Source organism: Oncorhynchus keta, chromosome 19 (genome assembly GCF_023373465.1).
Source record: "Oncorhynchus keta strain PuntledgeMale-10-30-2019 chromosome 19, Oket_V2, whole genome shotgun sequence".
Taxonomy (NCBI): domain Eukaryota; kingdom Metazoa; phylum Chordata; class Actinopteri; order Salmoniformes; family Salmonidae; genus Oncorhynchus; species Oncorhynchus keta.
This window is the reverse complement of record NC_068439.1, coordinates 66,936,415-66,963,614: the sequence shown is the minus strand read 5'-3', so window position 1 is coordinate 66,963,614 and position 27,200 is coordinate 66,936,415. Positions and strand designations below refer to the sequence as shown.

The following is a 27,200-nucleotide window of genomic DNA, read 5'->3' as shown; positions in this document are numbered from 1 at the left end:
TGCTAAGGTGGTAACGGGTAACTCTTGACATTGTGTGGCGACTGTGGTCCTAATAATATGTGATCTGAAGATGTATTCTATTAATAAATTAAAGTAATAAGAGCTTGTTGACTGTGAGGTTGTTGATTTGCCATGCCAAACATTTTTACATTGTAGCCTATACTACATAGTTACTACGGTATTACCCAGTACAACGTCAAGGTCTCACATTTTTGTGGGTAATACTAGATAAGCAGAAGATGGTGTACAGGTGGATTTAGTGGCCTAAAGGTTAGCATGTATGATATTTGTTTACGATATTTGTGCGTCTGTAACTATCCGTAATAATGGTAGCATCCACATTAATGTGGAAATGTTTAGAAACATATTCTATTCTCATTTAAAATAAAAGTGACTCCAAAATGACACAATACATTATTTGCCATTAATTTCTATTGGGCAAAACATAATCTGTACAAAAAGTGGTGTAATTTCTTAACGGTTCACCCGATAAGGATGACAATACCCTCAAATCAAAACTGACAGTCTGCACTTTAACCTCAGTCATTGTATCATTTCAAATCCAAAGTGCTGGAGTACAGAGTCAAAACAACAAAACGTTTGTCACTGTCCCAATAATTCCGGAGGGCACTGTACTATAATTTCTGCTATTCTCAAAAGAAAGCCAGTCATATATTCTATCAGCCTAATGCATTTGTTAACCATGAGAGCTTAGTATAAACTCAGGCTTTTCCTGCACCCATAGCACTTGCACCACACTAGACCAAGCCTTATCTGACCAACCCAAAGCAACCAAAGAGGTTGGGGAAGGGGGAGATGGGATTGTCTCCTGCAGGTGGCTTGGTGTGTGAAACTGAGCCTGTCAACTTATCAGTGACCACATTTACATGTCCACAGTATTCCGGATAGTGGCTCATATCCCACTTAAGGTCTTATTTGGGATAAGCTGTTTACATGCACCTTTGATATCCCGCTCATGAGTATCACTGTATCCATTAATAAACACAATATTCCTCATTTAAGTTCTATGGGTTAAACGGAATAGAAACTGAAATATTGCACTGAATGTAGGCCTATAACCTCTCACATGTAGAGTAATATAACATTAACTCCTGCAGAATAATACAACAAATGTTCATTTTGTTTCAGGAACAGGAGTGGAAACACATGATTTATTTCTATCAGCATCTCTTCAGAAGCTAGACATGGAGGGCCTGGGCTGGTGTGGTTGCACGTGGTCTGCGGTTGTGAGGCCGGTTGGACATACTGCCAAATTCTCTCTAAAACAACGTTGGAGGCAGCTTATGGTAGAGATATTAACATTCAATTCTCTGGCAACAGCTCTGCAGGACATTCCAGCAGTTAGCATGACAATTCCTACTTTTAGAAGTAATTTGTTTGACAATCAGATGAAAACATCATCACGCAACACCCATTATATGTGAAACTGAGCCTGCGCGGACTGCAAAAACAACAGGAAACGGCATAAGATGTTTTCATGCCACAGTATCCCGTCTTAGATCAGCATACCCCAGGCATCATATCCGGGGATCTCATAACCAGGCTACAAGCTTTTTTCGGGTTATTGTTAACGGGATATGATGTTTATATGCGTCAACTCAAAAACAGAATACTTGAGTATCCCGAATAATAACGGGATATTAGTGTGCATGTAAACTAGGTCAGTGAGGTGACTGCTTGATTAACATGGGCAAACTGGTCTGTGCCTCCAGAAAACAAGACGAAATTCTCCAACCATCAACAAGGAGAAAAGTCCCTGCAGAAAACTATTGCTTTCATTCCTACAGAGCTGTGTGTGAACTGGTGTATGGGAATACTTACCTGAACATCTCTAGTGTAGTGCGTTCTGGGCTATCCCAGATTGTGATGCATAGACATACCTTTCAGCAGAAGACTGCTATTAAACGGACTCACCTCGTTTTCACCTGCACTGATTGGTTTCCAGAGAAAGGGCTGAAGCCCACTCAAGGTCAGAGCACATTCAGTGTGACAGATGCTCCCACTCCATCCAGATGAAATGTTAATGAAATATTCTTCATCATCAGGGAGCCATTGAGTGTGACTGTGTCCCCAGTGTGAGCCGGGGTTTATGGGCCTTTCAGTTTATTATGGAAATGTAGATGGAATTATATTAAAGGGCAACTCCACCACTTTTCGAACAAATGTTCATTATCTCCAGCACAACGCCAGTGTCAACATATGTGAAATCGGCACATTTCTACATTTGAAGAAAAAAATCTGAAGTTGAAATAATTCTACCTACTGACATCATCAAAAGTGAAAACATTTGTAAAAACAATGATTTTCATACACTATGAGATTCAGGGTAACATGCGGAGCAAGAAAATACCCTCCCTTGGATAGAAACTCATTACAGGTTTTGAAAACCACAGTGTTCTCGCTTTTAATCCTACCCTGGGATGTCACAGAGACCTTTCTTCTCATCTTTTTAACCACGGATCATAGAAACACGCTGTTTTCAAATATGTAGACACTGGTTTGGTGCTGGAGAGAATGAATATGAGGTTGAAAAATGGTGGCATTGCCCTTTAACCAATGTGAAGTTTAAAAAATCTGACAGGAAAGTAGAAAGAAAGTACCAAAAATATGACTGTAATTATAAAAAGGCCTTATTCTTTAAGCAGTCGTGGCAAATAGTGTTGTGTGCCACTATATTGTGTGGACTGACTGAAAGGTCTTGAGGAGTGTAGAACCATGTTATGATCTGTTTGTAGTCTTCCATATGGACTTATGGTAAGTACATAATTTAGGAGGTCAGTAACACAATTGCATAAATTTGGATGTAGGACGAAATTTGACACATTTATCAAAATATGTCATGTACTGTAGCAAGGAACTTCTAGAAGTGCTCAAAGTACACCACTGGAAGTGTGTGAGAGCCAATTACAGCAAGGCAAACTTTACAGTAATCCAGTCTTGCAAAAAGGTCTCGCCCATAGAGAATGATAGATGCCTCTAGTGGCCAAAAGGCCACCTTAGCCATAGACATTAAAACCAGTAGATAGCGCTGACGTCATCCATATATTCCTATGGAAAACTCTGGATGGCGCATGAAGCCAGAGGTATTTTAATTTGAAGCACGCCATATTGCTGAATGGGGCTGAATTGCACCAAAGAATCGCTAAGGATCATAGTGAAAGTGGCCGTAACTATAACAAAGGATCTTGGTCGATATAGTTGTTTTCATCCTGCCTGAGTAATGGCGTGTATACATGCTAGTCGGAACTAGGAAATTCAAAAATGTCCAACTTGCTGATTTGTTGAACACATAACTACAACCAGTTAGCAAATTGAACATGTCTGAGTTTCCTAATTTGGACTAGCACGTGAAAGCAGCAAGAGTCATCCCTAGATGACGTCGGTGTCAATACCGACATCCCCATATATATTGGCCAGACCCTCCAGCTCCACTTGACAGCCCTGTCGACTCCATGCTCTCATCTAGATAGCACAACCGCTAAGGTGCACATGCAAACGGTGTGCATGAGGGCGCACACTGGTGGAAAAAGTACCCAATTGTAATAGTTGAGTAAAAGTAAAGATAGCTTAATAGAAAGTGAAATTCACCCAGTAAAATACTAATTGAGTAAAAGTCTAAAAGATTGTTTTTAAAAGTAAAAGTATAAATCATTTCTAATTCCTTATATAAAGCAAACCAGGCGGCATCATTTTCTTTTCTTTTTTTTGCGGATAGCCAGGAGCATGCTCCAAACCTCAGACATCATTGACAAACAAAGCCTGTGTTTAGTGAGTCTGCCAGATCAGAGTCAGTAGGGATGACCAGGGATGATCTCTTGATAAGTGAGTGAATTAGGCAATTTTCCTGTCCTGCTAAGCATTCTAAATGTAACGAGTACTTTTGAGTGTCAGGGAAAATGTATGGAGTAAAAAGTACATAATTTTCTTTAGGAATGAGGTGAAGTAAAAGTAAAAGTTGTCAAAAATATAAATTGTAAAGTAAAGTACAGATACCCCAAAAAACGACTTAGTACTTTCAAGTATTTTTTCTTAAGTACTTTACACCACTGAGGGCGCGAGCCTCCTCGTAGCCTGCCGGCTTGTGATTGTTCTGTGTCAGCACGTGGTCCTGTTTGACGACAAATGCAGTACTCAGAATGGATCACTATTTAATTAAATAACCTCGATTTGTAGCAAACTTGAAAATAATTCACTGTGGGGATCAAACTTGATCATAATAAACAAATTGTGTTTGGCCGTTCTGGCGATTGTAATTTACCTAGGCTTTCTAGGGCAGACCAGGGCTTTTGGCATCGCTATGGTTGCTACGCAGTAGCCAATCAGCAGAGCTTGTGACTTCACCCTCCAGACCCGACACTTGGGGCCTGGTATTAGTATGGGCCAAACCATTGAGGGCTTCCACCATTTTAATGTAGTCAAATGGGTGGGACTTCATTGACTGATCCCTCCTGATTTGTTTATTTTTTTATTTTTATTTCACCTTTATTTAACCAGGTAGGCAAGTTGAGAACAAGTTCTCATTTACAATTGCGACCTGGCCAAGATAAAGCAAAGCAGTTCGACAGATACAACGACACAGAGTTACACATGGAGTAAAACAAACATACAGTCAATAATACAGTATAAACAAGTCTATATACAATGTGAGCAAATTAGGTGAGAAGGGAGGTAAAGGCAAAAAAGGCCATGGTGGCAAAGTAAATACAATATAGCAAGTAAAACACTGGAATGGTAGTTTTGCAATGGAAGAATGTGCAAAGTAGAAATAAAAATAATGGGGTGCAAAGGAGCAAAATAAATAAATAAATTAAATACAGTTGGGAAAGAGGTAGTTGTTTGGGCTAAATTATAGGTGGGCTATGTACAGGTGCAGTAATCTGTAAGATGCTCTGACAGTTGGTGCTTAAAGCTAGTGAGGGAGATAAGTTTTTCCAGTTTCAGAGATTTTTGTAGCTCGTTCCAGTCATTGGCAGCAGAGAACTGGAAGGAGAGGCGGCCAAAGAAAGAATTGGTTTTGGGGGTGACTAGAGAGATATACCTGCTGGAGCGTGTGCTACAGGTGGGAGATGCTATGGTGACCAGCGAGCTGAGATAAGGGGGGACTTTACCTAGCAGGGTCTTGTAGATGACATGGAGCCAGTGGGTTTGGCGATGAGTATGAAGCGAGAGCCAGCCAACGAGAGCGTACAGGTCGCAATGGTGGGTAGTATATGGGGCTTTGGTGACAAAACGGATTGCACTGTGATAGACTGCATCCAATTTGTTGAGTAGGGTATTGGAGGCTATTTTGTAAATGACATCACCAAAGTCGAGGATTGGTAGGATGGTCAGTTTTACAAGGGTATGTTTGGCAGCATGAGTGAAGGATGCTTTGTTGCGAAATAGGAAGCCAATTCTAGATTTAACTTTGGATTGGAGATGTTTGATGACCCTGTAGGAGTCATGTCCAATTGGGTCAACAGGAGCGATCATCCAATCGTGAAGAAGAAAATGTACTACTTTAAAATGGAGATTGCCTAAATGGCGATGCCTAGGCTGTCATGGATGCTATAATGGTACAGATACAAATATCCTCAATCTATCTCTATGTTCTAGCCAGTCTGGCAGAACGCAAACATCCTTCTGGATTCGGCAACTTGAGCCTGCGGGTGGTGTTTTTTTGTTTGTTCAATACGTGCAAGTTATTTTCTGTAAATGTTTAATTGCGAAAGTGGTTACAGTCGAAATCAGGCCATATCAAGTACAATTTGTAATCGTGTATCATTAAAATGCGCAATTTCTATGTTTAGTTTATCTTTTAGATCAGTGGAGCAGTATAATTATTTCAGCGTGTTAACAGTCAATATTCACAAAATGTCCCCCAAAAAGTTGACGCTTTAATATAATATTTTTTTAGGAATAAAAGGATTTGGCCTGTCATACCCATGTCCCGCCCAAAGATGTTTCAACCAATTAAAAAGCTCACTTTCACATGCTCGCTTGTAAATGGACCAATGGAAAACGCGGTGGTTCTACGAACACAATTTGGGACTGGATCTTGACTCCTCTGACTGGCCGGTGTTGTTGGAAATGCGGCAGTAGCTATCAGTAGATGCAAACACTAGGGGAGGACTGGCGTTGCTTGGGTTTAGTGAAGAGTGTTGTGATCATATTACAGAGGAGAGTAAACCTTGTCCGCTGTGCCACATTGGAAGCCACTAACTGCCACATAGAATTGTATTTGCAAGCAAAGCTAAATACTTGCACTAACATCTGGCTCAGCAGGAGAGTATAACTCAACGATTCCCAGTTTTTCAGAATGGATATGCCGTAGCACCTGGACTCCGCGTGTGGGAACAAAGTGGTTTATGTTTAGCTGGCGAGCTAGTTTGTTAGATAGCTATGGCACGTCTCATGGATAGCGGCTACTAGTTTCAGCATTCTAAATTCTGAGACGAGTGTAGTAACTATGTCAATAGTAACTGATTCACGGGGCACCTACATGAACTACAGCGTGGTCTCAAAAGCTGCAACTCCTATTACTCACCATAGTTCTTAGCTTGCAAGCTAGCTGGAAAATGGGGCAACTCCGCGCTCCGCCTCGATAAAAAACTATTTGGTTTATTGCTATGTGTAGCTAAAAAGGATTGTGTGGATCATTCGTCGGTTGTTACACTGTGCAAACCAGTTTATTCCCCTCCTGGTCCTAGATGATGCCACAGTGCGTGCCCCATGCGCGCTCCGCATAGTTCATTGGATCTAGCACAGCAGTCATGTTTGCCGTCCGTATCGTCACCGCTGACTACTACCTTACAAGTCCTCTCAAAGACTTGGACGTCATTTATAACCAATTCAGAGAAAGTGACGTGAAGAAAGTACCAGTGGTTCGGATTTTCGGGGCAACTCCAATAGGTATGTTCATATGGTTTTTAATCAATGACTGGTCATTTGTAGCATGGTACAGTACCGCCACGCGTTGCACGGATGTAACACACATTTGCAACATCACAAAACCAACCCTATTCAAACATGAAATTAGTTGTAATAAGGAGACGGACGCTGCCACATGAAAGATGTTTAGTGAAGTGACACATCGTAATAAACCATGCACCACCCGCAGCTGTTTGCAGCATGCGCGCGATACATGGTTGCTTTGTTTTCTATCTCGAGCTCCACAGGGCGGTGGACAGACCTCTACATCAGCATTCGGCACATAACCCACTTTACTATACCGTTTGCATAATATACTGCATAATATATTTTATTGTCTATTTTCTGTTCCCAACAACCTGTGGAGTGGTGCCACAGCAACGTTGGAATCACAGCATGACAAAGTTGTCACAATGGAGGTGTGACTGATTTAACTGGCTGCAGTAGTCTTGTCTAGATGGGATACAGCTTTTGGCAAGTTGACGCCAAAAGTAGATTTTTTTTGTTGTTGTATTTTAGCTAAACCTTTTCCTAACCTCAAACTAATTATCTTAACCTGCTGCATAAATTCTAAACCTGCGACGAAAAGTCTAAACCTGCTACGAAAAGTCTATTTTGACAAGCTGCATTCCTTCTAGAGAAAATAGTGGTTTTAACAAAGAGCTTGCTGCAAATCTACACATTTTCCATGGGGTGGAATTTATACATGATATCTGAGTGAGGGTGACTAAGAAAATCAATGGATGCAACAGGGATCAATCAAATGTCAATCTGGGAGGTTGTTTTTGTCAGGTGAATGCCTTAATACAGTAATTCGACCATGGTTGCTTCATGTTTAGGTAGCGGGCTGCTAGACGAATTTACCAATCTAAAGAATGTTAGCTGACATGGGCTAATTAATTGACTGTCAGTGACTGACAAAAGAAAGAAACTGTCTTTGGAAATTGACCTGCAGCCCTACAAAAAGGAGGCCCTGGGCGGCATGCCCATCCCTATTCTAGACAAATCCACTGGCTGCAGCACTTACTGTGGTTGATTTCAAGCCGACTATGGAGGACGAGCATGCCACCTGCTTTGTTTTCTAGTATTGGTTGTGTATCGTAATCGCAGACCACACAAGGAAATATTTTCAGTCATAATTCCCTTCATTCACTGCACAGCAGCATAACCTACTCTGTTTTTGGTCCTTCTTTTTGTATTTACTGTAGACTGTGTGGATATTCACAACAGGCTTTGATGTAGGACTGGCATCTGAGAGAATAAATGGGATTGTGGATCAGGGTGTCAATCTAATGTGGTCAGCTTGCCCCAGACCTTTGCATGTGGTCACATCTGCATTGTGAAGGCGGCAGCTCTAACCGCTTATCACACACTTATCATCTCTCAGACAATGTCCCAGTCCCCGTCACTGACCAGTTTCCTCACAGCTTTATAGTGTAACAAGTTGCAGTGGTTTTTGTTCACCAATGCCATGTAGACTGCTGTTGCCTCTGATTCCCTTGTCAGTGATTTATGTTGAGTGTTTCATAATCTGTTGAATGTTGTTTTTGACCCTCCAGACTATTAGTCAACATGAGGTCACACGGAGGCAAGCACAGACAGCCCTCATTTCACACACCATCTTGTAGCTTTGTATTCGTCTGCAATGTTCTTGAGTCATTGTTACCTCCAGGTGTGAGGCTATGGGTGTTAATAACAATACAAGGCATTTGTTTCTGGATGTATGGTTGTAGTTTTGGCAGAGTGCATTGTTTTACAGTAACTCCAGCAGCTTCACTCTGTTGATGCTGCTTGTGTGGCAAGTCTAAGTCTTTGTGTTGGCTCTGTATTTTCTGTGTGAAATTGCATCACCATCTGGAATACATTGATTTAAAGCACAACTTTTTATTTTTCCATTTCGAATGTCTGCTGAAAAATCTAGGAAATGGGTCACACTGACACCCATGAAGAGAATCAATTCTTTAGTCCCTTGTATACATGATGAGTCAGGCTTGAACTATAATAAGTTGGCAGTCTCTTTTAACACTTCTACCTACACCCATTCTCATTCTGTGGGAGTTGCTGGACTAAAAAGGAAGAATTGGCTAATCAGCTCAGTGTGTCCTCTCCTGACCCACGGAAGCCGGGAGGGAGACACCAGTCTTCCCTCTGTCACTGGACACCTCACCTAACCTGGTTACACTTCATTGGCCAGCCCCTGAGGCAGCCTGTTACAGCTGTGGTGTTCTAGTGGTGTGGTGTTCTAGTGGTGTGGTGTTCTAGTGGTGTGGTGTGGTGTGGTGTGGTGTGGTGTGCTCCTCTATCGGTCTAGCTGCCTGTCTACATCCACGAGGGACCAATATCTCTATGATGGAATGCGAGAGAGACAGATGTTGTTCTTTCATGGTTTCAGTTGTTTTTCCCAATGCACACCATCTTTGCTTATTCAGGCCAAATGATAGTGGTTGTGCACAATGTGCAGTGGTAATCAGTAATTCATTGCATATGTAATAGGCCAGCAGCAGTCAGCTTGATTGTGAATGAGCAGCAGTGGCAGACTTGATTGAAGTATCCATGCATGGGAAATACTGAGTGTCTCCCACACTGCTGGGAGTTGCAGTCTTTGAGCTCTGACAGCATTGATCCTGCTTGATGTTTAGAAAGACTAGATTCAGCAGGCATTCCTCACTGCCTGGGAGAGGCAGGAAGCCAGGCAGCCACTCTGTTTTTGTTTTTCTCTGCTGAATATGTGCATGCACACATTGGGGTGTGTGCTGGGGAGACCTGCATGAAAAATTCACCTGAATGAGAGGTCAAGCAGCGAACCGCAGACTGGGATAAAACAGAGGACCTCTCTCCAACCTTCGTTCCTCCCCCTTTCCTCTCATGGGGGAAAGTCTAATGCTGTCTAAAGGAATTCATCCCGGATCCATTAAGAGGATAATGGGGGATTCGAAGACTTGGCAGTTCATTAGTCAGAAAGTCATTGTCTCCTGAATGATTTACCTCCCTATTCTGTTTATTGGATTATTTAGCATTCTGAAGCTGTAGCCCAGTAGGTTTATGATTCTTATTAGACCACTTTGACGATGATACGACTAGCTACTTATTTCTCATGTTTTGTAGGCTAATGGTTGTCTTTTGTGGGCTTAGTCCCTTTACCCTCACTTGAATCCATTCCCTTCATCTCATTTTGATGACAAAAAAAGCTGCCAGAGAGCAGCAGAGCCAGAGAGCAGCATGAACCCTGGCCCCTGATAATCCTGAGGCGTGTGATGTTAAGAAACTGAGGCTCTGGATCTTTAAAGTGTGGCCCCAGCCCAGTGAAGACACACACGCATGTCCAGGTTTCATTAACCATTAATAAAGGCCTGTCGTTCCTTTGTTTGTCATCCATGCCTTCTCCTTGGGCCTTCCCTCCATAGTACGTCAAGATGGTCCAATCAGTGGCCCTTTGATCTATAGGAGACATTAATGGCACCTGGTTGTGTTTCTTTATGTGGGCATGAAGAAGCGTCTCCATGCTGTGTCTCTGTCATAGGGGCCTCACATCAACCCAGGAATTCCACGAGTGCTAGATCCGGGTTCAAAGGGTTCAGCGGGCACAGTGATGGACTGTCTGCTGCATTGAGAGCTTAGCGAACAAATATCCCTCATCCTTGCAACAAGGATCAATCAAATGTAAATCTGGGAGGTTGTTTTTGTCAGGCGAATGCCTTAATACCGGACGGAGGATTACTTTTATATTAAAGCTGAATGGGCCCCACCCCTTTCTCTGGGTGGTGATGATGACCTACTGCTGTTGCTTCTAGCCTGGTTACTGGAGAGGTAGGTCTATGTCACAGTCAGCTTGCAGCCTATACTGTAGCCTTTAACTCATAGCTGAGTTAGACAGGAATTAGACATATAGCCTGCAACATGAAGCTGAATGTAGTACCTTTTAGTCTGGCCTGCGGCTGAACTGTTATACATTTGGTCTGTACTGTAGCCAAGGCTATGTGGCTTTTTTTTATAGGTTAACCCATAGCGGAGTTATAGGCTACGTGCTCACTCTTTAGCCTCAAACCTGCGGCTGAACTCTTAGGCCTACCTTTAGTCTGGCCTGCGGCTGAACTGTGTGAGGTGTGTCTTTGTCTTGTCTTATGGGAGGTTTTTCTGAGCCCTCTCTGGCGCTGTCACTGGCTCCTCCTCCCCTCTCTTTGTCTCTCCTGAGGTTTCTCTGTACAGTACACAGATGCCCTTGCTGCAGCACCGGGGCCTGGGTGATTGATGGCTTTAATAGCTCCCTCCGGTTCTACAGTGGCTATTTGAATGCGTCGCCTCACCCGCCTCCGAGGGTAGGAATGTGCTGCTGCAGCACTAGTCATTGTCCCGTCCATCATTTTCTGTCGCCCAGGTTGAGTTAGGTGACACCCTGGTCTTTTTACTGTAGTGCTGTACCCACCAAGCCCTTCAGACTTTTCCTCAGATGTCTCTTCTCCCCACTGAGACCTATCACAGCCTCACTGCGTAGCCCATATCTCATATTTAACCTTTACAGTCAGTTGACCAACGGATTACAGGGGGAATTACAGTCATAACACAGCCAGGTGAAGTATTTCGCATGGTTCCAGGCTGAATGTTGTGAATCTGGTAAAAGAAGAAGAGTGAGATGGAACCTTGGTGTGCTGGCCACATTTGTATTTTCTTTAGCAGCTAACAATAAAAGCAGCAGAATTGCAGGTCGTATAACTGTGTGATGGATGGCAGATTCATTAGCACGGGGGAATGGAATGTGACAGTCAGCCTGGTCTGCTCTCTGGGCTGCTCGCCTCAACGTGGGCTGGGTTGGGCTAAACCTTATGACTTTGCTGCAGACAGGTGTGTGTGTGTGCAGGACTGTTATTTGCTGTCTAGTTGATTTGTGTTGCATTGGCCATGTCAAGGTCACTCCACCAGAGGGAGGCCAGGATCTACCTGTCCCTATGATCTCTGGCCCCCATGGCTGGGGATCTGTGTCCCAAATGGCACCGTATTCCCTTTTATAGTGCACTACTTTTGACCAGGGACCCTATATAGAGAATAGGATGCCATTTGGGGTGTATAGACAAGCCACCTCTTCTCTCTTGTACTGGCACTAGGCTTGGTACTGGCACTAGGCTTGGTACTGGCACTAGGCTTGGTACTGGCACTAGGCTTGGTACTAGGCTTGGTACTGGTACTAGACTGGTACTAGGCTTGGTACTGGTACTAGGCTTGGTACTGGCACTAGGCTGGTACTGGTACTAGACTGGCACGAGGCTTGGTACTGGCACTAGGCTTGGTACTGGCACTAGGCTTGGTACTAGGCTGGCACTAGGCTTGGTACTAGGCTTGGTACTGGTACTAGTCTGGTACTGGTACTAGGCTGGTACTGGCACTAGGCTTGGTACTGGTACTAGGCTTGGTACTGGTACTAGGCTTGGTACTGGCACTAGGCTTGGTACTGGCACTCGGCTGGTACTGGCACTCGGCTGGTACTGGCACTCGGCTGGTACTGGCACTAGGCTGGCACTGGCACTAGGCTGGCACTAGGCTGGTACTGGCACTCGGCTGGTACTGGCACTCGGCTGGTACTGGCACTCGGCTGGTACTGGCACTCGGCTGGTACTGGCACTAGGCTGGTACTGGCACTAGGCTTGGTACTGGTACTAGGCTTGGTACTGGTACTAGGCTTGGTACTGGTACTAGGCTTGGTACTGGCACTAGGCTTGGTACTGGCACTAGGCTGGTACTGGTACTAGACTGGCACTAGGCTTGGTACTGGCACTAGGCTGGTACTGGCACTCGGCTGGTACTGGCACTAGGCTGGTGCAACACACTTGCACGATGGGCATCCGCTTCACAAAATCCATTACCAAAATATCTGGAGATGGAACATCTATTACATTTACTTTGAGTATCAGTCCTAATGGCCTTGCTAGGTTTATCCGTTCAGTTCAAAGCAGCAGCCACACCATGCCTTGATGATTCACCCGGTCAGCTCTCATCTGTGTTAGTCGCCCACCTTCTGAGAGACCACCACTGGATGGCCAATTGTCTGAGTTAGCAGCTCTTTCCGGCACCGTTTGATTTGGCAGGGTCTAATCAATAGGAGAGCTGCTGTGTTAATAACACACAGACAGGGTGAAGGTGGCCAGCCGGCTTTACTGCTTGCTGATGGTCAATACGTCTGCTGACTGCAAATCACACTGACTGACTGGGCCCAGACAGACCTCCAGGCCGAGGGGAGTTTGAGGTAACAGACTGACTGACATACGGGCTATACTTGCAGTCTGAGGGGAAGTAACCATAGAAATAGAATTATCTATAATTCAATCTAATTCTATGGAGGAAACAGACAGCCAAGCCTCCATCTCTACTATCAGTAATCCAGCACATGGTATATAGCTGCCATGGGACTTTTAAACGCCTGCCCCAACCACATTTAAAGGAAGTACCAGGGCATGTGGGGATATCAGTGGGCTGTTGTCAGCCAGGCCTATAGCAGAGTCCTGTCACTGCTGCCTGCCAGTGAGGTCATGCAATTAGGCTAGTTCTTGAGTGAAGCTGGACTGGACTCGCGTTGGTCGCCAGTGACCGGCCAGGAAATGCTTCCTTTTTGATGTACTGTATGAAAGAACGCCTGTGTTCTTCTCGTTTGATGTGGAGTGCTCAGTAGTGGAGGTGCTGCCCGCCTGCCAACGGTTGTGTTGGCATGGTAGCCTAAGTGGATTTATGTTCTTCGAATGGAGGGAGTCCCTAAAAGAACAGGCATCACCTGTGTGGTCCCACTCTGGCCCAGGGAGCCTAGTGTTGGCACATAGATTTGGGTTGCTGCTGAGGGTTCCAACCTTTTGCCCTCTCCTCCTGGCTCTTTGTCCCTACAGTAGATAACTGGTGTGAGAGGCCCTGCCAATTCAGGCTGTGTTAGGACTTTCTAGCTTTCTGTTCCTATGGCCATCTCACTGTTTTTACAACTTATTTAAAAGAATGAAGGAATTTGTCAGAGAGAGCCAGAACTGGGAACAAAGGAATGTTTTGAACCTGTCAGGCACATAATTTCTTAACATCTGGATGTTAATAAAGCAGGTATCTGTTAATGGGTCATCTCTCATGGACAGATGAAACTGCAAGAATCTGTCAAGGCTCATGTAGAGTTATGTGATTACGAGCAGTTCGAGAGGTGTGTTCAGTTAGCTTGAATGTTTGCTTCATTGCAGAACAGTTTGTACTTAACAACACGTTTCCCCAAAATGTTATTGTACGTTCTTGAACAGACTTTGAGGTATGTTTGGTGGGTGTGGCTTGAAGCAATGAGTGACGTATTTAAAGAGCAGTAGCCATGCTGACAGCGTTCCCCAACTCACAACTCAACCCCGCCCCGTTTTTCAACTGGCCGTTCAGTACAGCACCTTTTCCGTTCAATTGGAACGTTCCAGAACGTAAAAACGTACTGAACGCAGCCCTGGTTTGGGTTTTAGTCATTGATTTTTTTGGGCGAATCAGGATTGGGCGAAGGCGGTGCTTAATAAACTGAGGTGATTTTCAAGTCGTGTGGCTCATTAACTGTTTACACTAGATTCCACAACAACAAAGTCAAAATTGGCTATATTGTAAAAATGCATAACTTCCTTTTAGAGCATGATAAACATGGGTGAAATTAGCAGAAGGGAGGGTTTTGGCCAAGAGTTTCTGTTTGCAAGGGAGGCCACTTCGCTTCCTTCCTTTGCAAAGGTCATCAAAATTTGACAACTGCATTCCCCCTTAAAAGTAAAACAGTGAGAATTTGACTTCTGGGGAAAGAAGAGTAGGCCTACAGTTCTGTTTTTAAGCTCTAACTATGACCGGAAAGCCCTGGGTTTTGAACACTCCGTTCTACACTCCCCCTTGTAAGAACCTGCGTCTGTCTGCTTCTGAAGACCAAACGGAATGTTTTGATGCATTTATTCCACAGTTCCACTGTGCACAGTGTGTATGAATGCAGACTTATTCAAAGAGGGGGAATTCTAGCTGGCTCTAAAAATAGCCCAGCTTGTTTTTTAAATGCATCCAAGCTTGCTGCTTTCTCTTCTGTTGTGACAGTGCTGGAGGAGAACAGTGAGGGGTCCTACTTAAAACACAAACTCTGGGGTCGACCAGAACATACTAGTCTTCTGCTGCCTGTCCCATTTTGGAAGCATCTGGGGGTTTTTTCTTGAAGGGAAATGTCTTAAGCTGTTCCCCATTTCCCCTTTGTTGTGTTAGCTATTTTATTTTCCCTCACAGCAATATTTCATCTGCAATTTGGCTTGTCTTTGCTCTGCGTGTGTTTTGAGAGGGGGAGACTGAACATGTCTCTCACTCGTCTAATGCACCAATCGTGCCTCCCCTAAGCCGTGTGATGTATGGCTGGGAGGGAGACATGCCATGAATATCACATTTCGACGGGCAGACCTGTTAAGGGAACATCTCCTTTTGTCTTGATCAGACCTGTTAATGGAACATCTCCTTTTGTCTTGATCAGACCTGTTAAGGGAACATCTCCTTTTGTCTTGATCAGACCTGTTAAGGGAACATCTCCTTTTGTCTTGATCAGACCTGTTAAGGGAACATCTCCTTTTGTCTTGATCAGACCTGTTAAGGGAACATCTCCTTTTGTCTTGATCAGACCTGTTAAGGGAACATCTCCTTTTGTCTTGATCAGACCTGTTAAGGGAACATCTCCTTTTGTCTTGATCAGACCTGTTAAGGGAACATCTCCTTTTGTCTTGATCAGACCTGTTAAGGGAACATCTCCTTTTGTCTTGATCAGACCTGTTAAGGGAACATCTCCTTTTGTCTTGATCAGACCTGTTAAGGGAACATCTCCTTTTGTCTTGATCAGACCTGTTAAGGGAACATCTCCTTTTGTCTTGATCAGACCTGTTAAGGGAACATCTCCTTTTGTCTTGATCAGACCTGTTAAGGGAACATCTCCTTTTGTCTTGATCAGACCTGTTAATGGAACATCTCCTTTTGTCTTGATCAGACCGTTTGGACACACTGCTTTCCTGGAGTATTAAACAACTGAGGTTGTGGAAACCAGAACTCTTAGGTTCTGCCTTCCCGGCTCCATCCAGAGTCCTCCGATTGGATTTCCATGGCTGCTGTCGACTGTTTGAGTACTCGCATCATTTTCTTCTGAGTACTCGAATGGGAGGGGGGGGCAATATTTTTTTGAACAAGGCTGGAAAAAATATGTGCACATTTATATATAGGACAATGCCAGCAGTGCACAACAATGCCTCATTTATCATAACCATTACAGATAACAAATCATAATGCCCCACATACATGTACACTACCGTTCAAAAGTTTGGGGTCACTTAGAAATGTCCTTGTTTTTGAAAGATAAGCTTTTGTCCATTTAAAATAACATCAAATTGATCAGTGTAGGGATTGTTAATGTTGTAAATTACTATTGTAGCTGGAATCGGCTGATTTAAAAAAAATATATATCTCTATTTTATTTTTAGTGGAATCTCTACAGAGGCCCATTATCAGCAACCATCACTCCTGTGTTCCAATGGCACGTTGTGTTAGCCTTTAAAATGATCAACTTGGATTAGCGAACTGATCATTAGAAAACCCGTTTGAAATTGTTAGCACAGCTGAAAACTGTTAAAGAAGCAATAAAACTGGCCTTTAGACCAGTTTAGTATCTGAAGCATCAGCATTTGTGAATTCGATTACAGGCTCAAAATGTCCAGAAACAAACTTTCTTCAGAAACTCATCAATCTATTCTTGTTCTGAGAAATGAAGGCAATTCCATGTGAGAAATTGCCAAGAAACTGAAGATCTCATACAACGCTGTATAATACTCCCTTCACAGAACAGCTCAAACTGTTGTCGAAGAGTGATCATTTGAAACGGGGCTCAATTTGGTGAGTTGAAAGACAATCTTTCAGGGTTACAAACCAAAATCTGTCTTTTTGATATGCAGATGTTTAACTTAGTTTATTTAGCCTTTTCTTTGGAATTTTCTAAATGAAAGAACAATTCCACATCGAACTTTGCGTGGGGATGAATTACGGCCACTACATCTGTTTGGGGAGAAGGCCTATGCCTAATGATCTGATGAAAATATGCTCTTTGTCTAAATCACACTTGGTCTAGCTAGCACTTTTCGCTGGAGACACAACAGCGTGATTTTATTCCGTCTCTTTCAATGTAAAGGTGGACTCCGCAAAATGATGTTGCCACGAGCAGCACCACAGATATTGTGATGAGCGAGATGCAAGACTTCACTGTCACACAGTATCTGCACATGTGCATGGGTTCGCTTCACTTTGTTACAGCAACGGGTCCTAAACAGTGGAGAAGTTTAGCCTCGTGGTTTAATGCTCTTAGTTGTTGAGGAAATTGACCCACTATGCTGTTTGCACATCTACGTCATATCGCTGAGTCTACCATTTAATATGACATGGTAATACATTTATAATACACTGCTCAAAAAAATAAAGGGAACACTAAAATAACACATTCTAGATCTGAATTAATGATATTCTTATTAAATAATTTTTCTTTACATAGTTGAATGTGCTGACAACAAAATCACACAAATTATCAATGGAAATCAAATTTATCAACCCATGGAGGTCTGGATTTGGAGTCACACTCAAAATGAAAGTGGAAAACCACACTACAGGCTGATCCAACTTTGATGTAATGTCCTTAAAACAAGTCAAAATGAGGCTCAGTAGTGTGTGTGGCCTCCACGTGCCTGTATGACCTCCCTACAATGCCTGGGCATGCTCCTGATGAGGTGGCAGATGGTCTCCTGAGGGATCACCTCCCAGACCTGGACTAAAGCATCCGCCAACTCCTGGACAGTCTGTGGTGCAACGTGGCGTTGGTGGATGGAGCGAGACATGATTTCCCAGATGTGCTCAATTGGATTCAGGTCTGGGGAACGGGCTTGCCAGTCCATAGCATCAATGCCTTCCTCTTGCAGGAACTGCTGACACACTCCAGCCACATGAGGTCTCACAAGGGGTCTGAGGATCTCATCTCTGTACCTAATGGCAGTCAGGCTACCTCTGGTGAGCACATGGAGGGCTGTGCGGCCCCCCCAAAGAAATGCCACCCCACACCATGACTGACCCACCGCCAAACCGGTCATGCTGGAGGATGTTGCAGGCAGCAGAACATTCTCCACGGCTTTCATCTTTGAAGAGCACAGGGCGCCAGTGGCGAATTTGCCAATCTTTGTGTTCTCTGGCAAATTCCAATAGTCCTGCACGGTGTTGGGCTGTAAGCACAACCCCCACCTGTGGATGTCGGGCCCTCATACCACCCTCATGGAGTCTGTTTCTGACCGTTTGAGCAGACACATGCACATTTGTGGCCTGCTGGAGGTCGTTTTTCAGGGCTCTGGCAGTGCTCCTCCTTGCACAAAGGCGGAGGTAGCGGTCCTGCTGCTGGATTGTTGCCCTCCTATGGCCTCCTCCACGTCTCCTGATGTAGTGCCTCCATGCTTTGGACACTACACTGACAGACACAGCAAACCTTCTTGCCACAGCTCGCATTGATGTCCCATCCTGGATGAGCTGCACTACCTGAGCCACTTGTGTGGGTTGTAGACTCCGTCTCATGCTACCACTAGAGTGAAAACACTGCCAGCATTCAAAAGTGACCAAAACATCAGCCAGGAAGCATAGGAACTGAAAAGTGGTCTTTGGTCACCACCTGCAGAACCACTCCTTTTATTGGGGGTGTCTTGCTAATTGCCTATAATTTCCACCTGTTGTCTATTCCATTTGCACAACAGCATGTGAAATTTATTGTCAATCAGTGTTGCTTCCTAAGTGGACAGTTTGATTTCACAGAAGTGTGATTGACCTGGAGTTACATTGTGTGTATGTGTTCCCTTTATTTTTTTGAGCAGTGTATATATTTCATATTTCAGTTCCAATTAAGATGCAGAATCATCCATCTCCCTTTTGTTCTGTGGACTGTTGTCAAACAAGCTTATCCATTTGTCATTTATTTAGCGTTTCACAGTCACTCCAGTCAAGACTGCTTGGCAGTTTCTGAGTAAATGAATATTTACATCTCCAATCCAAACACTGTGACTCTGTCCGTAATTGACTGGATCGGAATATTTGACTGCCTGTTTGTGCAGAAGCGTAGTGTACTACTGTGAAAGGAAGTTGATTCTGTGCAGCCTCCTGTGTCCCTGTCCGCTGGCTTTTCTTGCAGTATACTGTGTCCCTTTTCACCTGCAGTACAGTGTCGTGGCCATGCATACTGCATGATTGTACCTCCACTGTGTGTGTCTGTGTGTTTCCAATGCTAGTCTACACGGTGCTGTCAGACTGGGAACAGCAGACACTGAGGATTCCCCACCCGCTGGTCATAGTCTTGTGGCTCTCTCTCACCCACTTTTCCACTCTTTGCTCTCCCTCTCCCCACACTCACTCTCTTCTGTTCCTTTGTTCTCCTCTACCTACACTTCCTTCAGATCCAATTTCTCTCAATTCATATTTCTTTCACAATTTTTCTCTCACTTTTACCCAGAGCACTCTCCTCCTTTCTCTCATCCCTTTTTTTCTGTGTCCCTGCAGGTGTCATGTCACACTGTGTTCATTGCTGTGTCCTGTTTAGGGGGGACATGACCCCAGTCAAAATGTGACTTGTTCAGTGATGTGTGTGGGACAGAAGCTGCCCTCCCTGGCCTCTGCCCTCTCTGACCCTGTCAAGTTCATTCCCCTCTCACCCTGATACCCTTCCCTCATCACCCTGAGCCAATCACATACCTGAGCTCCAACACAGTGGCAAACATTAGTGAAGACATTAGTGAAGTCTCGGAGCGAAATTAGTGCCTGGGACCTGACTGGACAGGTCCATTTATGTCTGGCTCAGTGTTGACATAGTAGCATAATGCACTTCACTGGATTAAGGGTTTACAATTCAAGGTCCTAAGAGGTCCCAGGTCTGTGTGGGGTGTGTGACCATTCAGTGATGTGGTAGAGCTCTGTGCTTAGGGGCCCTGCTTCCATTATGCTCTTATTGAGTTAAACCCCATTCTTCCTCTGTCTTCACCAACTCCTCTACCTCCTGCTTGGCGTCCTCCTTCCCCCTTCCACCACGACCTGCCTTTTCTCCTCTTCCTCCAACTCCTGCCTTTTCTCCCTTTCTCCACCCACCATACCTCCTCCTGTCCTCCTCCCCTGCTATGTAGAGACTTCCTCTAGTTGCCGTCATGTCTCCAGTGGATTGTGTCCAGGCCTCCTGCTCGGCTGTGCTGCTTTCTGATGATCCTCATTGTTAATTGGACTGCTCGGGTCTCTGGTCAAACAGACGTGGCTTTGTGTCTGGACGATGTGGGAAGAATGCAGCCCTGGTCGGTCGGGTTCTTCAGCTTCACCCTGCTAATTATACTTCCTCCTACTGTAACAAGAGGCAGGGAGGAGGGCTCTAAGGGCCACTGTGGTATTAGTGCTTGGGCCACATATAAACATACTGTAGGTGAGAGGACTTGACCACACAATAACAGACAAAAAGAGAAGGCGGCACGGCCAAACCATTGAAACAATAGCCTGGTTCAGTCTCTTTGTCCTAGAAGGACTGTGGTTCTGTTCAGTCTAGAGGTCGACCGATTATGATTTTTAGCGATTAATCGGCCGATTTTTAAAATAAGAAGTTTTAGGTTGTAGTTATTATAGGACTATTTCCCTCTAAATACCATTTGTATTTCATTAACCTTTGACTATTGGATGTTCTTATAGGCACTTTAGTATTGCCAGTGTAACAGTATAGCTTCCGTCCCTCTCCTCGCTCCTCCCTGGGCTCGAACCAGCAACACAACAGCCACCACATCGAAGTGTTACCCATGCAGAGCAAGGGAAACAACCACCCCAAGGCTCAGAGCAAGTGAAGTTTGAAACGCTTTTAGCGCGCTCTAACTAGCCAGCCATTTCACTTCGGTCACACCAGCCTCATCTCGGGAGTTGATAGGTTTGAAGTCATAAACAGCCCAATGCCTGACGCACAACAAAGAGCTGTTGGCAAAATGCACGAAAGTGCTGTTCGAATGAATGTTTACGCGCCTGCTTCTGCCTTCCACCGCTCAGTCAGATACTTAGATACTTGTATGCTCAGTCATATATGCAACACAGGACATGCTAGATAAAATCTAGTAATATCATCAACCATGTGTAGTTAACTAGTGATTATGATTGATTGTTTTTTATAAGATAAGTTTAATGCTAGCTAGCAACTTACCGTGGCTTACTGCATTCGCGTAACAGGCAGTCTCCTTGTGGAGTGCCATGAGAGAGAGGCAGGTCGTTATTGCGTTAGACTAGTTAACTGTAAGGTTGCAAGATGAAATCCCCCGAGCTGACAAGGTGAAAATCTGTCTTTCTGCCCCTGAACGAGGCAGTTAACCCACGGTTCCTAGGCCGTCATTGAAAATAAGAATGTGTTCTTTTATGGCTGCTGTCCCTGTACAGGGATCAACATCAGCGGGAATTTCAGAGTGACAACTAATAGTACTCGATACAACTCAAACTCTCATTAAAACGCACATGCAGGGTACTCAATTAAAGCTACACTCGTTGTGAATCTAGCCAACATGTCAGATTTTTAAAATGCTTTTCGGCGAAGGCATGAGAAGCTATTATCTGATAGCATGCAACACCCCAAAATACCTACAGGGGACGTAAACAAAAGAGTTAGCGTAGCCGGCGCTACACAAAACGCAGAAATAAAATATAAAACATTCATTACCTTTGACGAGCTTCTTTGTTGGCACTCCTATATGTCCCATAAACATCACAATTGGGTAATAAATCCGTCCATGTATACCCAAAATGTCCATTTATGAAGCCCGTCTGATCCAGGAAAAAACTGCTTTCCAAAACGCAACGTTATTTTTTTAAATTAAAAAAGTTGCCTATAAACTTTGACAAAACACTTCAAACTACTTTTGTAATCCAACTTTAGGTATTAGTAAACGTTAATAATCAGATCAAATTGATCATGGGGCGATCTTTATTCAATAGCAGCATGTCTTGAAATCATGGTCCATATTCTCTTTCAAAACATCCCCCGGTGTACTCGATGACAGGAAGTGCCTATTTCTCATTTCACCAAGGATTAACTTCAACCCAATTGCCAAGACTGGCGACATCCTGTGGAAGCTGTAGGAACTGTAAACTGGGCCCTATCTATTTTGCCTTGCCACAGACAGTACAGAAACTGGCGGAGGGATATTTCTTTTGTGTTTTTTGTTAAGTTTTCCTTGGTTTTGCCTGCTACACACGTTCTGTTAGTCACAGACATGATTTAACCAGTTTTAGAAACTTCAGAGTGTTTTCTATCCACACATAATAATCATATGCATATATATTCCTGGCTTGAGTAGCAGGACGTTGAAATTTTGCGCTATTTTTAACAAAAAGCTGAAAAAAATCACAGCCTCTTTAAGAACTGACTTGCCTAGTTAAATAAAGGTGTAAAAAAATAAAATAAAAAATCGGCGCCCAAAAATACCGATATCCGATTGTTATGAAAACGTGAAAGCGGCCCTAATTAATCGGCCATTCCGATTTTAATCGGTCGACCTCTAGTTCAGTCTGTTGGTCCTAGGAGGACTGGGGTTCTGTTCAGTCTGTTCGTCCTAGGAGGACGGGGGTTCTGCTCAGTCTTTTGGTCCTACGAGGACTGGGGTTCTGTGGACTGGCATGTGTGTCACTGTGAGGGTCACCCACTGCAGTGGTAAGTGGGCTGGACTGGATCCCCTCTGTCATTGTCTGTGTCTTTTCCTCTACCCATCGAACCATCGCACAGCTACTGCTTGCTCTGCCACATTGCTACACTCTCCATGGAACGTTAGTCTGGAAAACTCAACCCTAAACAGTGACTAGGATCTGGTTTCAATGATGGCAACTACCGTGCTTCTACACCTGCATTGCTTGCTGTTTGGGGTTTTAGGCTGGGTTTCTGTACAGCACTTTGAGATATCAGCTAATGTACGAAGGGTTATATAAATAAAAATTTGATTTGATTTTGATTTGAACTCTTTTGGCAACTTCGATAAAATGCTATTTGGGGTGGGTCCTCTTCAGACAACTCTCCCAACAAATCACGAGGCGGACATGCCAGAACGTTGCGATTCAAGTTTACAGACAAAACCGTTGCAGTGGTTTTAGTGGAGGCAGTTGATGCAAACTTGCCGCTTGTGAAACGCACTCATTAAAAAGAACCTCTGTGAGCTCCATCTCGCTAGCTACTAGTTAGTGTTATAGTCAAGCGGATAAAGTAGTGACATAGACAGTGATGTAGTTTCTTTATAACATAAGAGTCTCATTGAAACCAGAGCCTAGTCTCACTGTTGCTTGTTGAGGTGGTTGGACATGCAGACTTTGATTGATGGAGCATGTTTGTGTGCCTGTTGGTGTGAGCACAGCTGGAACTGGCAGCGCATCGATCGACAGGCTGCCGTCGCACTAATCATGCAGGTCTGGCAGATACACACACGCGCACACACGGTACTCAAACATTCTCCTCTCTCACACACACACACACACACACACACACACACACACACACACATGCACACACACCTAGACACTGAAGCTGTGCAGCGCTGACCCTGGATAAATAAGCAGCCATACAGGCCTGTTGCTACAGTAATACAGTGTTCCAGCCTATAGACCTAGGACCTTGCTTCTTCCCAGGCATAGTATTCCCTTCCTACTCGTCCTTATTCTGTCCCCCCGGGGGGGTCGTGTGTGTGTGTGTGTGCCCCTGCTGTGACACTCCAGAGGGAATGGAGACCACCCGTGCCGTTAATCAGCTGTCCCGGAATCGTTAGTGCCGCCACACAGTCGCTGGATGAATGAACTGGGGCCTGTCATTGCCACTCATATCCCACACCGGAGATGGATGTGCACAGAGGTGGGCCACTGCTGCCTGCCCGCCCAGCCGCCCACATTACACCTTCAGCTGGGATGGATTCCCACAACATAGGCCTATCCCCATGAGCCCTGGAGAAGGATGTGTTCATGTGACGTAGTGCTTAGTCGTCATTCAGAAAGACAAAGAAAAAACATACAAAAAAACAACAACGATGCTTTTGTATTCTGCTATTTCTTTGTGCTGTGGGTTGATGTGAGGTTATGTGGCTGCCAGACCATCTGTGTCTCCTGCCTGCTCAAATATCTGGCACTCGTTTGCAGGACAATCTGGTCTGTTTGTTCCGCACCACACTGAAGTGCCAGGGATTTCTTTAGTGAACCCAGCAGGAGACCGCTTGGTCCAGTCTGGAGCTTGACAATCATTTTTTTTTAGGTGTTTTATGCTTCAGTAAGGGCTGTCTGGGTCTGGCTTATGCTTTAGACAGGACTGTAGGTTAGGGCTGTCTGGGTTATGCTTCAGTCAGGACTGTAGGTTAGGGCTGTCTGGGTTATGCTTCAGTCAGGACTGTAGGTTAGGGCTGTCTGGGTTATGCTTCAGTCAGGACTGTAGGTTAGGGCTGTCTGGGTTATGCTTCAGTCAGGACTGTAGGTTAGGGCTGTCTGGGTTATGCTTCAGTCAGGACTGTAGGTTAGGGCTGTCTGGGTTATGCTTCAGTCAGGACTGTAGGTTAGGGCTGTCTGGGTTATGCTTCAGTCAGGACTGTAGGTTAGGGCTGTCTGGCTTATGCTTTAGACAGGACTGTAGGTTAGGGCTGTCTGGGTTATGCTTCAGTCAGGACTGTAGGTTAGGGCTGTCTGGGTTATGCTTCAGTCAGGACTGTAGGTTAGGGCTGTCTGGCTTATGCTTTAGACAGGACTGTAGGTTAGGGCTGTCTGGGTTATGCTTCAGTCAGGACTGTAGGTTATGGCTGTCTGGGTTATGCTTCAGTCAGGACTGTAGGTTAGGGCTGTCTGGGTTATGCTTCAGTCAGGACTGTAGGTTAGGGCTGTCTGGGTTATGCTTCAGTCAGGACTGTAGGTTAGGGCTGTCTGGGTTATGCTTCAGTCAGGACTGTAGGTTAGGGCTGTCTGGGTTATGCTTCAGTCAGGACTGTAGGTTAGGGCTATCTGGGTTATGCTTCAGTCAAGACTGTAGGTTATGGCTATCTGGGTTAGTCTTAGGAAGCCCCTTGCAGAGTATAGAGTTTTAGGGTGTTGTCTGTTTACCTCAGGACTGTATTGTAAGGACTGTCTGGGAGTACTGTACATAGGAATGACTGGGAGTACTGTACATAGGAATGACTGGGAGTACTGTACATAGGAATGTCTGGGAGTACTGTACATAGGAATGTCTGGGAGTACTGTACATAGGAATGTCTGGGAGTACTGTACATAGGAATGTCTGGGAGTACTGTACGTAGGAATGTCTGGGAGTACTGTACGTAGGAATGTCTGGGAGTACTGTACGTAGGAATGTCTGGGAGTACTGTACGTAGGAATGTCTGGGAGTACTGTACGTAGGAATGTCTGGGAGTACTGTACATAGGAATGTCTGGGAGTACTGTACATAGGAATGTCTGGGAGTACTGTACATAGGAATGTCTGGGAGTACTGTACATAGGAATGTCTGGGAGTACTGTACATAGGAATGTCTGGGAGTACTGTACATAGGAATGTCTGGGAGTACTGTACGTAGGAATGTCTGGGAGTACTGTACGTAGGAATGACTGGGAGTACTGTACGTAGGAATGACTGGGAGTTATATGGGGGGGGGTTGACCACCTGTAACTGACATTTCCTGCAGTGTAGAACAAAGTCACCGAGTATGAAAAATAAACATTTTACAAGGTGGCGCAGCGACCATTTTACATTCTTTAGGGAGAACCCTGGTGATTTCACGTTTCAGATTCTGGTTTGTTTGCTCCAGTCTGTGCTCAAGAGTCAGGCGTTCTGCCAGGACAGGCCTTGGCTGTGGAGAAGGGGAGGGGACGCCCAGCTAAGACCACAAAGTCACTGGGTAGACTCTGTTGTCTGCTCCAGGATTTGCCCTGGGACCACCACGATCTCCACCAGCATATTTACCTCAGCCAGGAAGGCCTACGGCTCCTAGCTATGACACAATGGAACCTGTGACTCACTGGGGGTGGAAGGGAATGAAAGCATTTCCTTGCGATCAGCCTTTCATGCTACTTTATATTGGAGGCCTGGAGACACACGGCTGAAGACACTTGTGTTCAGGATCAGATGTGGATACAGTCAGCGGTGAAATAAGCCTGGTTAATCCACAGTAGAGGAGTTGTTCAGGAAGGAACGAGTTACAGAACAGAGTGGTTAGTGAGTGAACAGCCTTTCCTGGACATGCTGCTTCTACCACTGTAATTTCAGACAGGACTGGAGATGTTTCTGTGTTCGTCTTGAGTCAGATCTGGAGACGTGGCCAACAGTGGAAAACAGAACAGGGGAGAGAGCAGACCAGGCAGCTGCAGCACTGTACTACTCTGCCAAAGGGAATATGGAATGAGAGAGAGCTCTCCTCTGGTGCCCATAAAGAAACAGGCCTCCTCTCGTGCCTTTGTTATGTGTTCTAGCAACAGAAAATAACCCACTTGCATATGCACTTTGAAGGATGGGGGATTGAAGGGATGTGGGTGTATTATCGCTATGGCCAAATTGCAGTGTGTGTGTGTGTGTGTGTGTGTGTGTGATGGAGTAGGGGGTATGGGGAAGACTGGTGGCAGAGGGAGGCTAATGAATAGCACCCTACCACACCCTTTGGCAGCTCCCCTTGCTCTGTTGTCTCTGTCTGCTCTGCTGTCTCTGTCTGCTCTGCTGTCTCTGTCTGCTCTGCTGTCTCTGTCTGCTCTGCTGTCTCTGTCTGCTCTGCTGTCTCTGTCTGCTCTGCTGTCTCTGTCTGCTCTGCTGTCTCTGTCTGCTCTGCTGTCTCTGTCTGCTCTGCTGACTCTGTCTGCTCTGCTGACTCTGTCTGCTCTGCTGACTCTGTCTGCTCTGCTGTCTCTGTCTGCTCTGCTGTCTCTGTCTGCTCTGCTGTCACAATAACAGACAAAAAGAGAAGGCGGCACGGCCAAACCACTGAAACAATAGCCTGGTTCAGTCTCTTTGTCCTAGAAGGACTGTGGTTCTGTTCAGTCTAGAGGTCGACCGATTATGATTTTTAGCGATTAATCGGCTGATTTTTAAAATAAGAAGTTTTAGGTTGTAGTTATTATAGGACTATTTCCCTCTAAATACCATTTGTATTTCATTAACCTTTGACTATTGGATGTTCTTATAGGCACTTTAGTATTGCCAGTGTAACAGTATAGCTTCCGTCCCTCTCCTCGCTCCTCCCTGGGCTCGAACCAGCAACA

At 44.8% G+C, this 27,200-nt stretch overlaps 1 protein-coding gene across 2 annotated transcripts in view; it reads left to right on the top strand.

Moving 5' to 3' along the window:
- The first annotated feature begins 6,071 nt into the window (after positions 1–6,071).
- LOC118397878 (DNA polymerase zeta catalytic subunit-like) overlaps positions 6,072–27,200 on the top strand; it is a 110,973-nt gene continuing 89,844 nt past the window's right edge. For both annotated transcript variants that reach the window (XM_052471113.1, XM_052471112.1), the window contains exon 1: positions 6,072–6,912. In XM_052471113.1, coding sequence (XP_052327073.1) covers positions 6,774–6,912 — 139 coding nt within the window. In that variant the 5' untranslated portion in view covers positions 6,072–6,773. The remainder of the gene's footprint in view (positions 6,913–27,200) is intronic.